The following is a 14,431-nucleotide window of genomic DNA, read 5'->3' as shown; positions in this document are numbered from 1 at the left end:
GGTGTCTGTCTCTACAGCTTTTGCTGGATCTGCTCTGCTGAGTATTTCCAGTAATTCAGCTTCACCTTTAAATTTGTGCTTTAGGGTTCTGAGCACTTCTTAAGAAAAATACACAATGAATCCTCAAAGAAAAATACACAATGAATGGGTGAAAAATATACAATGAATAGTAACTGCCAGAAAATATCTGAAAATATCTTTTACTTGTGTAGGAAATTAATCTGATTTTTTTTTTCACCCATGGAATGAAATAAGCCTAGTGCAAAGTAGTTATCAAAAAAGCCATGTTTGCATGTTGTTTTCAATATCAGTGGCCTGTACGAGATCACCTACCATAATGTCCATAAGTTCTATTGTGTTGCTACGTACTAAGCAAGTATTAAAGATGGGGCTACCAACAACCTTCCTCTGTTGAAAGTAAGCATCCCCAATCTAACTTTTTGTATATTTTAATAATATATTAAAAGTCATACCACATAGTATATTCACAGTCTATATGTGGCTACCCATAAGCAAGCAAATCTCAAGTTATATAATTTATATATTTGTTGATGATAAATGGACCCTTACCTACCTCAAGTTGAACAATAGAGTTTCCATCTGTTCTCTGGCAAAACTGAGTATTTTAGTTTATATGGACCTTCTAAGGCCTGATGGTCCCATCACCTGGGGTGGGAAACCTGTAGCATGATTCAATTTAACTCTTATCTGAGCATTTCTAATTGTACAACTCTTTCATTTTTCAGGATCCCAGAAAAATCCTCTTCACAACAGGTGTGTATTATGTTGCAAAATCATTTATTTCGGCATAATTAGTAACTCTGCAATCATATTCTCCTCAACAATGATAGACAAAAGAATCTCAAATTTGAATAAAGTGTGGCATCATTTTAAGAAAGTATGCTTTCTGTTCTCATTGGTGGCTGGTAAAAATAATTAATATCAAATTTCTGGTTCAGTGCAAATGTTACACCAAGGTTCATGGTGTAGACTACGTACATCATAAGTTGTGCTTATCTGTAACTCGGAAGGTATTTATATCCTGGTCCTGAAATTACACTTTATAATTAGAGTCATAGAGTAATATAGCACTGAAAAAGGCCCTTTAGCTCAACTGTACATCGCCAACCATTATATCCTCCCTGCTAGTCCCAGTTGTCTGCATTTGGCCCATAACTCTCCATGTATCCAAATGCAGACATCCCACCCTGCAAAAACTCATTTCAGGGAGGTAGCAACCCTGCCCCGCCACCCCCGGTCGGTCTCCAAGGGTGTATGTAATACTTTGTTTAGTGATTTTGTCTAATCCATAAATCAAGTTGGGTATATGCAGAAAATGTGACATTAAAATATGTACTTATATTATCATGTTTATTCTATTACAACTTTAAGCAAGTCTACAGGGAGTTTGGCTTCATCACATAGGACATCAATAGATTAGCTCCATAGCAGTTAGCCAGCTAGTTTAAATAACGTTAGCTATGCTAATGAACAAATGACACCTGTTAACCTCACCTCATCATGTCTTTTACATTTTAACCCACCATGGGCAATAGAAAATTAACTGTTGCAAATAGTGCAGCGAGCAACACTGTCATTATTTTTGAGGTTGACTGAAAGCCTGCCTGCAGAGAAAACTGATAGGTCTACATAGCACGAAGAGACCAATCAGGATGCTGGCTCTCCTTCTCAAAAAAATCGATTTCCGGGATATTGTATATAATTTTGAGGCGTCAGGGAGCCGCTATCAATATGCGGGAGATTCCCGGAACTTCCAGGAGAAGTGGGATGTCTGCAAATGCCTTTTAAATGTTGTAACTGTACCCCCCCGCCGACCAATTCCTGAATGTACAACGATACTTCCTTTGCTGAACATAAATGAAATGGGTTGGACTAAGAAAGAATCTTTAATTTAATAAACAGCTTGCTTAGCATGCTTTCAAATTAGTGATAAATAAGAATCCAATGTATTGGGACTTAGTGGTCAGGATGTATTCCCAGGAATGAGAGCACTAATGGAGTTGTCATTAAAATAAGTCATTATTGTGTTATGTGCAGAGGCTTGCAATACCAACATTGCTGCAAATGAATGGTAATAACATTATGTAGAGAGTAATGTGCTACCAACAGCACTGTTGTGCTTGGAAGCCTGGTATGAATTGAAGCCCTCCCCACCACTGAAGAGATTTTAAGGGAGTCTACAGGATGTGTCAACACATGAAGCAGATGCTGCAATGGCCTGCACTTCCTGTGCCAGCTAAGCTGCAACCTTGAGGTGCATATTGTAGTGCTGCTAGTTGTACTGCTTGCCTCCCAGCTCCCAGCACCAGCCCTTACAGACAGTCTTTCCACACTGAGCTGTGGGCAATTCTTTGCTAGTGAGCTGCAAACAGAGGTATAGGGGTTTGCACCAGGGTCCAAACACAGTGGCACACGGCCTGACCAGTGCCCGTGAGTGCTTAGACAGAACGAACCAGAATGCTATAATGAATCTGCTGTCTATTGGGTAATACTTCAGAGTACCAGTATATACAACCAACTATTCTACTTATTGACTTTGTTTTTAAGCTATTGCCTTCTAAAAAAAATTAATTATGAAAGCCTTTGAGATATTTTGCTAATTTTGGAGTTTGACAATACTCACATTCTGCTCCTCAATGCCTTGTTCTTAAGATAATGGAAAGTCAGCTGATTGAAATATTTTTTTGATGCTGTAGCTCTGAGAGGGTCACATGTTGGAGCACCTCAGACACGGACACCTCAGCATTGGTTGTCAATAGTTATTGCTGGAATACTGGTTGTTCTCAATGCTTAATTTTCTTTACTGGCAAAAAATGGATACTTCAAATATTTGGCTTTTATAAGTCCAAACAAATGTGGTAGGTGGAGTGGGTTATTTCTTTTCCTTTGGCATGTTGAATGATCTCTAACTTCTCTGAACAGTTTTGTTTGTGAGGTGATCTGTGTTTATGTTTCCCATTCTTCTCAGTAGAACAAGGAGACCAATGTTCAAAGCAGGGAACTACAAATGTTGGAAATCAGAAATTCGAACGGATGCTGGATATACTCCATATGTCAGGCAATGTCTAGGAGAGTGCAACAAAATTTAACAATTCCAATTGATGTCTCAGCTTCAGATCTCTGGAACGGCTCTGAAGAGTTCTGCAGTGGGGTCATTAACCTGAAAATTTAACTCTATTTCTCTCAACACACGCAAACTGCTGGAGGAACTTAGCAGGCCAGGCAGTATCTATGGAAAAGAGTAAAGGAGCATCTCTTTTCCTGAGATGTTGCCTGACCTGCTGGCCTGCTGAGTTCATTCTGTGTAATGTTGCTTTGGATTTCCAGCATCTGCAGATTTTCTCGTGTTCTGTTTCTCTCGAGCTGGCTTCTATCTCCCACAAGATCTGATTATTGGCCTTAGCTCCACTCTCCTGCCCAATCTGCTGATTGAATTGCAGTCCATTAATCTGTCAATCTGAGGTATGAAGATACGTAATCACTCAGCAACCATAGCTCTCTGGGGGAGAAATTCCAAGAATTCCAAAGGCTCAAAATCCTGAAAGATAAGAAACTTTTTCTTGTCTCAGCATTAATCAGGCATCACCCATTCTGAGACTCATTCCAGGTTCCACACTAGAATCTTGTATTTTTTTTATGAAGATCACTTCTCGTTATTTTAATCTTGGAAGGGTTTAGGGCAGCCTAAATAATCTTTCCTCATCAGGTAACCACTAAAAAATAGTCTGGCAAATCTTCTTTCACTGCCTCAAAATCAAATATATGGTTATTAAACAAGGAGGTCAAAGACGTAAACAGCATTCAAAAACACAAGATATTCTGCGGATGTTGGAAATCCAGACCATAAAATGCTGGATAAACTAAGCTGGTCAGGCAGCATTTATGGAAATGACTAACAGTCGACATTTCGGGCCAAGAACCTGCATTAGGACAAGAAAGGAAGGGGGAAAAGGCCAGAATAAGAATGTGGGGGGAGGAAAAGGAGTACAAGCTAGAACGTGATAGGTGAAGCCAGGTAGGTGGTGAGGCAATAAGAAGCAAGGAGATGGTAAGTGGAAAGGTAAAGGGATGGAAAAGAAGGAATCTGAAGGGAGTGGGGGAAACGGAAAGGGGAGGATATAGGCAAGAGAGGAGGAGAGGTGAGTGGGGGATGGACGAAGAGGGAAGGGCAGGGAAAAATGACCAAAAGTTAGGGAAATCGATGCTTATGCTATCAGGTTGAGGCTACCAAGACAGAATATGAGGTGTTGCTCATCCAACCTGACAGAGATCTTGTCATGACAGTAGAGGAGGGCGTGAATCAACATGTTGGAATGGAATGGGGATTGGAACTAAGATGGTTGGCTACCAGGAATTCTTGCTTTTTGTGGATGATGTGGAGGTGCTTGACAAAGGGGTCTCCCAATCCACGTTGGACCTCACCAATGTAGAGGAGGTCACATCAGGAGCATTGGATATAGTAGGTGACCCCAAAGGATTTGTAGGTGAAGTGTTGTTTCACCTGGAAGGACTGTTTGAGGACTGTCTGTCCTCCTCCTCCAAAATATGGGGTTTCCCTTTCTCTACCATCAAAGCAGCCCTCAAACACATTTCCAGGACATCTGCCCACACTCCATCTTCTCACTGCCTTAACAGGGATAGAGTTCCTTTTGTCCTCACCGACTACTCATGAACCTCCACATCCAGTACATCATTTTCTGCAACTTCCACTATCTTTAATAGGATCATAAAACCAAGTACATCTTTATCTCTCCCCACTCTCTGCTTTCTGCAGGGATCCCTCCCCCCATAATTCCCTTCTCCATTATATCCCTCCCCACTAATCTTCCTGGCACACCTCTGCAAACAGAAAAAGTGCTACACATGCTCTTCCCTCACCTGCATGTAGGCCCCAAACAGTGCTTCCAGGTTAGGCAACACTTCACCTACAAATATATTAAGGTTGTCTGCTGTATCTGGTGCTCCTGATGTGGCCTCCTCTACATCGGTGAGACCTGATAAAGATTGGGAGAGCAACACCTCATATTCTATCTGAGTAGCTTCCAATCTGGTGGCATGATCATTAATTTCTCTAACTGCTGGTAATGTTTCTCACTTCTTGCATCCCCTATTCTGGCTGCCTTCTCCCTTTTCCTCTTCTTACCTGGTGCCCCTCCTCCTTCCCTTTCTCCCATTGCCCACTTTCTTCTTCTATCAGATTGCTTTTTCTCCAGTCCTTTACATTTTCCATTTATCACCTCCCTGCTTCTTATCTCCTCCCCCAACCACTTGGCTTCACCTATCACCTTCTAGTTTGTACTCCTTACCTTCCCCCCCCCCCCCACCTTTTTATTCTGGTGTCTTCCCCCTTCCATTCCAGGCAATTGATTATTTATTTCCCTAGATGCTGCCAGACCTGATGAGTTCCTCCAGCATTTTGTGTGTGTTGAACAGCATACAAAGCTTGTTTTAGTCAAAGCTCTGTACATTATCACTTGTATACTTAATTCACTTTGCAATGAAGGCCATTTCTTCAATTTTTGAAAGTCTTTAACTTCACGTTTGCAAAAACTGATCATTTGTAATATTGCTGTTGATGAAAAATCTTGTTATTTAGTTCCAGGCGTAACTGGCTTCCTCATGGTATTGGTGCTTTTTTTAATGTGTACATCTTCATCATATTCTCTAAGGTAAGAACAAACTGGCAATATCTTCTGAATCGCCAAGTAAAAATATGTGGATTTTATTTATTATTAATATTATTTCTCTTTCTTTTTGTATTTGCACAGTTTTTTGGTATACTGGTTGTCTGTCTTACTGGGAGTGGTCTTTCATTGATTCTATTGTGTTTCTTATATTTACTGTGATTGCGCACAAGAAAATGATTCTCAGGGTTGTATATGGTGACATTGATAGTAACTTTGAGTTTTGAATAATATTGAAGAAGGCTTTTTTTTCTTTCTCTATGGGTTGGGTGCTATTACTGTGAACTGATTTCCCTTATGATCTGCAGGTACTCAAACTATGACATCTTTTGGTATACACACAACCTCTTCATTGTCTTCTATATTTTACTTCTGCTTCACGTGACTGGGTAAGTTATTTGAAGTAAGTTTTTTTAAGAAAATTTTCAGCAAACATACAATAGTTTACTGTGCTTTATCATTATGAAACTTACAGATTTCAAAGTCTAGAAATTGTTCTATCTTTGATTTTGCTGTTGAAAAAATTACTTGAGCAAAAATTTCACCAATGTAATTAGCTTTCCCACTGTTTCAGTGCAGCTCAAGTTCAGTTCATTGTCATTTAACGGTGTACTTTTATACTGCCAAATGAAACAATGTTCCTCCCACAAGTTGCAAGTTTGTCAGATGACTGCAACTTTGTCAGATGACTGGTTGTTCTGAAGGTGGGAGGGAGTGGGAATTGCGCCCAAAGAGTTGGAGAGACGGATAGATTTGTATAGAAGTGTCTGCAGTGGTATGTTCTTTGTACAGAGACCTTGTGGTGCTACAACCAGACCAATCTTACAGGTTTCACTATACCCCTTGCCCATCCTCTGGGTTTACCCCCCCTCCCCCTTTTCTTTCTCCCTAGGCCTCCTGTCCCATGATCCTGTCATATCCCTTTTGCCAATCAACTGTCCAGCTCTTGGCTCCATCCCTCCCCCTCCTGCCTTCTCCTATCATTTTGGATCTCTCCCTCCCCCTCCCACTTTCAAATCTCTTACTAGCTCTTCTTTCAGTTAGTCCTGATGAAGGTTCTCGGCCCGAAATGTCGACTGTACCTCTTCCTAGAGATGCTGCTTGACCTGCTGCATTCACCAGCAACTTTGATGTGTGTTGCTTGAATTTCCAGCATCTGCAGATTTCCTCGTGTTTGCAATCTTACAGGGGATTGTCAGGCAGACTTCATTGAGATACAATGTTATTAGAGCATAGTCTTTGAATTCAGGGGAAGTCTGTATTGTAAGCAAATTCTGTGTGCTTGTGTATCCGTTCTCGTGCTAAAGAAAGTGTGTGTTCTTTTCTTGGAATATGAGGTTTTGATGATCTGTCTAAAACAGCAACAAACACAAACTTTCTGATGAGGCAGACATTTGAAGCTGCAGCCTGGAATCATGTTGAAGAGTATTTCCATAGTTTCTAAAGTTAAATTGGAGCTTACAGAAGATCAACAATCCTAATGAGGTCACCAGATATGATTTGAAAGTTGTCGCTTTAAGAGACACTGTTTCTGGGATTTTTATTAACCTAAGTACATGAGTAAATATGACTGTTTTTCATTCATTGAGATTGATAAGCTAATTGCAAATGGTCTTTGCATGTTGTATTATTGGGAACAAGGTCACTGAAGAGATACTGAAGCTAATGGAGATAAAGTGTTTTATTCAACAAAAACAAGCCTCATATTGAGACATGCTTGGAGGAAGAGGCCTCCCGACCCAATATTGCATGACATTTTTATATGCTAAAGATCAAAGGCAATAGGACAATTTAGATTAGATTAGATGCAACTTTATTGTCATTGTGCCGAGTACAGATACAAAGCCAATGAAATGCAGTTAGCATCTGACCAGAAATGCAAAGAATGGTGTTATTTACAAAATAACTGCGAATAAAAAGTGCTACAGCACACAAATATAAAAGTACTGAGACAGTACAATATGGGTGCGCTACTGCTTAGTGCTGTGATGTGAGGTTCAGCAGGGTCACAGCCTCAGGGAAGAAGCTCTTCCTGTGCCTGCTGGTGTGGGAGCGGAGGCTCCTGTAGTGCCTACCGGATGGGAGGAGAGTAAAATGTCCATAGTTAGGGTGAGATGCATCCTTGATAATGCTTTTCACCCTGCCTAGGCAGCGTTTATGGTAGATGTTCACAATGGTGGGCAATTGGGTGCCGATAATCCGCTGGGCAGTTTTCACCACACGCTGGAGTGCTTTGCGGTCCGATACAGGACACTTGCCATACCACACTGAGATGCAGTTGGTGAGTATGCTCTCAATGGTACAGTGGCAAAAGTCCATCAGTATCCTGGGACAGAGATGAGCTTTCTTGATGCTCCGCAGGAAATAAAGGCGCTGTTGTGCCACCTTGGTCAGGATGGAGGAGTTCAGGGACCAGGTGAGATCCTTGGAAATGTGGACACCAAGGAATTTGAAGCTTGATACACGCTCCACTACAGCTGTGTTGATGTAAATGGGGATGTGAATGTGGTAGTTACAACATATTGACATTGCTTCCTTTAAATTACATATAGTTTTCAGACTCTTCTATCTTCACACCAACACTCCAGACACCCAAAATGAATGTTAATCAGCATTGTCTGGTTTGCAATCAACTCTGGTGCACAGCTCCTGGAAAACTTGTTCAGGACTGATTTTAACTTCAATCTACAATTCATGATCACATCTGAAGATTGGTTGCTGGTGAAGTAAATATGAGGGGTGATTGATAAGTTCGTGGCCTAAGGTAGAAGGAGTTAATTTTAGAAAACCTAGCACATTTATTTTTCAAGATAGTCCTCTCCTACATTTACACACTTAGTCCAGTGGTCGTGGAGCATACGGATCTTGGACCTCCAGAAAGTGTCCACAGCAGGGGTGATTGATAAGTTCGCAGCCTAAGGTAGAAGGAGATGAGTTATACAGCTCTTGTTACATGCACATGCAGTTCAACTCTTTGAGTGATTATGCAGAAAGTTTGAAGTTAATAATTCATCTTCTTCTAACTTAGCCCACGAATTTATCAATCACCGCTCGTATTTGCTATACACCCTAACAGTTGATAGCATCTAGTGGAGTTTAATACTGGGGAAAATGTACTAGGACAAATTAAATTCCTACCAATAATTGATGAGGTGAGTTTATTACTGGCCTCTAAGGCATCCGGGAATATGTGCACAATGGCTTTACTGAAGGTAAACTGATTTTCAATAGTATAACACATTTTTCAGAATTATGAAAATAAATTTATACCCCCAAGCCTTTACTGTGCAATTTTGCTAACTGCAGAATCAACAAATAAAAATGAAAAGTGTTTGTTTGTGTATTCATCAGAAACTGGGATGCTGAATGAAGCTCCTTGGAAATAATTGGCATTAACTAACAAAATAGTGGAAAGTGCTCCTTTAGTAGTCTGCTTGTGAAGTTTTAGATTGTTAGTTCACATCTAGCGTTCTCCTCATCATGCGCACATCGATTTTTTTTTTAAGTAGTTGAGGGCAATGGCAAATGAACATTGTATTACAGGTTAAGCACCCCTTATCCAAAATTCCAAAATCTGAAATATTTTTGAGTGCTGACATGATGTCACAAAAGGGAAATTCCAGAAGGTGCTGGAAAGGTTCTCGGGCAATGTGCAGGTCTGTGAGCATCACAGACAGTTCTGAGAAGTGTAACGAACAGAAGTTAATGAAAATTAGAAAAACACTGCATAAAGTGAAACATGAGGATCCTGATCGAGTGCTAAAGAGTGGATTTGCAATGTCAGAGGGAACATGTGCTGATCATGACATAAGCAGAGATCTTTCATGACAAACTAAGAATTGAAGGTAATTGTGAATATGCAGCAGGCTGGTTGCAGTAATTTAAGAAAAGCACGGCATTTTATCTCTAAAGATTTGTGGTGATGAAGTGTCTGCTGATCACAAGGCTGCAGAGAAATTCATTGAGTTTGTGAAGATTGTCGCTGATGAAAATCTAACACAGAACTGTATATATGTGTGATGAAGAAATGTAAGACAAATATTGTTAACCAGTGGCACATAAAGTTAGTCAGGAATGATGACGATGCCGAACAGCCACTGACTGTCGACCAGGGTGGCCATGGTAGTTATAGCTTACTTTCTGATGGTTCAATATACATATTATTGTTTCATACACAAAAATATTTAAAATAGTATATACAACTCCCTTCAGGATATATGCATAAACTGTATATGTAATGTAAATAGGTTTCGTGTTTAGACTTGGGGTCCTGTCCCCAAGGTTTCTCATTGTAAAGATGCAAATATTCTGAAATCTGAAACACTTACAGCCCCAAACATTTTGTGTAAGGGGTAGTCAACCTATAATTGGTCTTCAGCCTCTCACAGACTTCTTCTTGTCCTTATGCATGCCAATTTGTTATCAAATATTTGGCAGAGTATTAAAATTGAGAATTTATTGTTGATGGAACTGATATTAAAATACAGAAAATGCTGAATAGCTGTGGTAGCATCTGTGGAGGGTCTTTGACCTGAAAAAAATTAACTCTATTAGTCTTTTTGTAGATGGTACCTGACCTGCTGAATGCTTTCACTCTCTTTCTGTTTGTAATTCAGTAGAGTGTGGTACCTCAAGAGGACACTAGGAAGTTGGATAAACAGGCTAAAAAATTAATATTTTATCAGTAAATATGTTAAAGATATTTGAATAAGTAAGAACAAAAATATTTCATTCTTCCTATTTTCCGTAATCTGCTCTTCTCCATTCAAATTAATATTCTTGCTGTTCCTATGAAATTGTCGACAGGTTCAAGAGGCAGGTTTGGTAGTGCAAGTGCTGAGGAATTCAGAAGTGTTGTATTCTCTTATTGGATCCCTGCAGGGTCCAACATGCATATAGGAAGGCATTAGCAGAAGCTGGCTTGCAACTTTGGGATTTTCAGAATCGCAATGAAATTCTTAGCTTCCAGTGATGCGATGAATGCTGAAGGTTCATTATAAAACTACCAGCATGTGTAGGCCTTCTCTGGTCCTTTGTTCTATTGAAAGCCGTAGTGATTTGCCTTGTTTTCAGTGTGTATAGGCATAAATATGTTGCAGCAGAGAGAATGGAAATTGCTTAGAAGGAAATACTCGTCAGACAAACTGTTTCTGCACTTGCCATACAATCTGTCAGTGTGGTTAATAGAGGAAATGTTATAATCCTGCACATGCACTATCTTCAGTCCTTCTAATTGTATTTATTTACTATGTTGAGCTTGCTCCTTCTCTCCCCCATTGTTTGGAAACTATTTCTCTGTTCACTGTAAATTCTTGCATGAAGGATTTGACTCCCTTCTATACCACTGATACAATCATTGGTAAAGTGATTAATCTTACCTTGTTAACAATGAAGTATTCCAGGCAACATCCTGGTGAATCCTTTCCTTGGCATGACCTTTCTGATAGTCGACATTGGACTGTGGTTAGGACTGGGGTCTCCTTCCCCCTTGTAAATTACAAAGCACTGAGATTAGATATAGGAAGCCTTCTAATCTTGTCTTTGATAAAACAGTCACATATTAGGCATGGCATCTTAACCATTCTGGAATAAAAGCAGAAAACTCTGAAAATGCTCACTAGATCGTGCAATATCTGTGGAGAGTGAAACAGAAGTTTAATATTCATTTTCTAACAATTCCCAGTTCTAATGAATAGTCATCAACTTGGAATGTTAACTGTGTTTCTGTCTTCATAGATGTTGCTCAGCCTATTGAGTACCTACAGCATTTTCACTTTGTATTTTTGACTTCTAGCTCTTGCAAGTTTTGTTTTTGTTTTTAATGCTATTTTCTCTAGTTTTAGTCTCCCCTACCCTTAGAAAAAGACCGTGACCATCTACACTACTTAAAACCCTATAATATCTGTAAGGTCACCACTTACTCAGTTGGGAACAACCCCAGCCTGTCCAATCTCTCCTTGAAACTAAAACCCTATGATGTCCTAGTGAATTTCTCCTGCATTCTTTCTAGCACTACCACGTCATTTTTATAGTGAAGTGACTAGAAATGCACACATTATTCCAGGTATGTTGTACAGTTGCTCTAATTCTTGTTCTTGCTACTCCTGCCTTTGAACACAAACAAGTGAAATACCTTCTTCACTACTCTATCTACCTTCAGAAAGCTGAACTAGTACCCTAAATCCTTCTGTACTTGAATATTACTAAGGTCCCTCCTTGTATTCTGTATATCTGGTCTGTGTTAGACCACAATGCATTACCAGACATCCCACCCTGCAAAAACTCATTTCAGGGAGGTAGCACCCCCTCCCCCCCACAACCCCATATTCCCCCCCCCCCCGAGACCTCTGAGGGTGTATGTAATACTTTGTTTAGTGATTTTGTCTAATCTGTAAACCAAATTGGGTATATGCAGCAAATGTGACATTAAAATATGTACTTATATTATTATGTTTATTCTATTACAACTTTAAGCAAGTCTATAGGGAGTTTGGCCTCATCACGTAGGACATCAATGGCGTAGCTCCTTAGCAGCTAGCCGGCTAGATTAAATCAGGGGTCCCCAACCTTTTTTGCACCGCGCACCGGTTTAAAATTGACAATATTCTTGCGGACCGGCCGACTGTGGCGGGGTCGGTGGGTGTTAAACGCGACCGGAGTATAGGTGATAAGTCAACTATAAGTCACTTGTAAGTGGCTAATACACTCAATTTCATTTCTAAAGCGGTTTATCTAATGAATTTAATATTAAACACACAGCGCATATTTTCCTCGCATGAATGTAGTGATAAGTCAATTATAACAGTGGTCCCAAACCTCCGGGCCATGAAGAATGCAACAGTACAGCGGTAGCCGGAATGCACCCAGCACACCTTTAAGAAAAAAGCCGAAATAAACAAGCTAATTAAATAGGTGCCGCCTGGCATATAAATGTCGGCCCAGATCAGAGGCGACGCAATCGGCAATCACCTCTAATCTGGGCCGACATTTACGTGCCGGGCGGCACCTAATTAATTAGCTTGTTTATTTCGGCTTTTTTCTTAAAGATGTGCTGGGTGCGTTCCGGCTACCACTGTATTCTTCGCGACCCGGAGGTTGGGGACCACTGAATTATAAGTCACTTATAATTCAATAGTATCAGAACATTTTAAGTGATGTTTGGATATTAAACACTCACATATTTTCCCTGTATGAACATATAAAATCATTGTAACACACCAACATCGCTGAATCAGTGGGAGCCCTGGGCTTGTTTTCCTATCGAGGGGTGATGGGAGACAGCGATACTCGAAGGGGGTTCCTTATGTCCAGTCTATTCCGCAATTTAGTTTTCGTTGTATTCAGTGCAGAAAACTCCGCTTCGCAGCGATATGATGTTGGAAATGGAAGCAACATTTTCAGTGCTTTCCTGGCTTTCTCAGGATATTCAGCCTTGACCTTGATCCAGAATGCCGGCAGAAATGTTATGTCAAACATACTTTTCAGCCCACCGTCATTTGCAATCTCGAGCAGTTGATCTTTTTCCCATGCTGACATGGATGATTCACCCAGGACATTCACAAATCGGTCACAGACCCATTCCTTTGCACGTCTTGGGTCACTGATGACCTCGCGTGCGTTCAAATTCAACAGTGCATGACAGGGAATAAGGAAAGGTTCAGCTAACTCGTATTGTTTCATATTGCCAAATCATATTGTTTCCTCATGGCCCGGTGGTTGGGGACCACTCTTAGCACGAAGGGAGACCAATCAGGATTCTCGCTCTCCCTCTCCCTCTCCCTCTCCCTCTCAAAAAATATATTTCTGGGATATTGTACATAATTTCCGGGCGTCAGGGAGCCACTATCGATATGTGGAAGACTCCCGGAACTTCCGGGAGAGGTGGGATGTCTGCATTACCTCATACTTGTCTGGATTAAATTCAATCTGCCACCACTCTTCCCACCTTTCTATTTGACCTATGTCTCCCTGTATCTTTAGATAATCATCTTACTTACAGCGTACAGACATTCTTATTCAAGTCATTTATATACTTGACAAACAACAAAAGATCTCAGCACCAATCTCTGCAGTACACCACTTTTTACAGACTTACAGTGAGAAAAGCAACCCTCCATCACTTCCCTTTGCTTCATATCACCAAGCCAGTTATGGTTCCACCCAAAACACCTTGGATTCCATGTGCTCTCACTTTCTGGACCAGTTTACTTTGTGGGTCCTTGCCAAAAGTCTTGCTAAAGTGTTTGTAAACCACATTTCTGGCACTGCATTAATCAGTTTTCCTAGTGAATCACTCAAATTTGAGATGCAGGGATTTCCCATACAGAGTGCCATCTAATCAGTATCCACTTTTCAAAGTGATCATATATCCCATACCTGTTCATAGTGGTGGAGGTTATCAAGAGTGCTGCATGTACAGATGGATGAAGGAAGGAGAAATAGGGAGAAGTTAGCTCTTTGGTAGACGAGCAGGCTGAAAAGATAGACTTACTGGGGCACTCCTGCTTGTGGTTTATTGAGACGGGCTCAAAAGAGGCTGGGGAATTAGATGGCTGGAGACATTTGAGGAAATGAGGTCAGTGACTGTCTGGAAAACAAAACCTTTATGTTATTTATGTGTCAGCCCTGGTGCCATACTTCTGAGTCAGAATCACGGGAACAACACTCACTCTTAAAAATGAAGCAAACTATCTAGGCATCTCACTTCGGTGCTGATGGAGTGCTAG

At 40.5% G+C, this 14,431-nt stretch overlaps 1 protein-coding gene across 3 annotated transcripts in view; it reads left to right on the top strand.

Moving 5' to 3' along the window:
* The window catches only part of LOC140200275 (NADPH oxidase 4), a 148,545-nt gene that overhangs the window by 47,458 nt on the left and 86,656 nt on the right, over window positions 1-14,431 (top strand). For all 3 annotated transcript variants that reach the window (XM_072263364.1, XM_072263365.1, XM_072263363.1), the window contains 3 exons: window positions 747-774; window positions 5,618-5,690; window positions 6,014-6,094. In XM_072263364.1, the coding sequence (XP_072119465.1) occupies window positions 747-774; window positions 5,618-5,690; window positions 6,014-6,094 (182 nt within the window). The remainder of the gene's footprint in view (window positions 1-746; window positions 775-5,617; window positions 5,691-6,013; window positions 6,095-14,431) is intronic.

This window comes from Mobula birostris, chromosome 7 (assembly GCF_030028105.1).
Source record: "Mobula birostris isolate sMobBir1 chromosome 7, sMobBir1.hap1, whole genome shotgun sequence".
Lineage (NCBI taxonomy): Eukaryota > Metazoa > Chordata > Chondrichthyes > Myliobatiformes > Myliobatidae > Mobula > Mobula birostris.
This window is presented reverse-complemented; position numbering and strand designations above follow the sequence as displayed.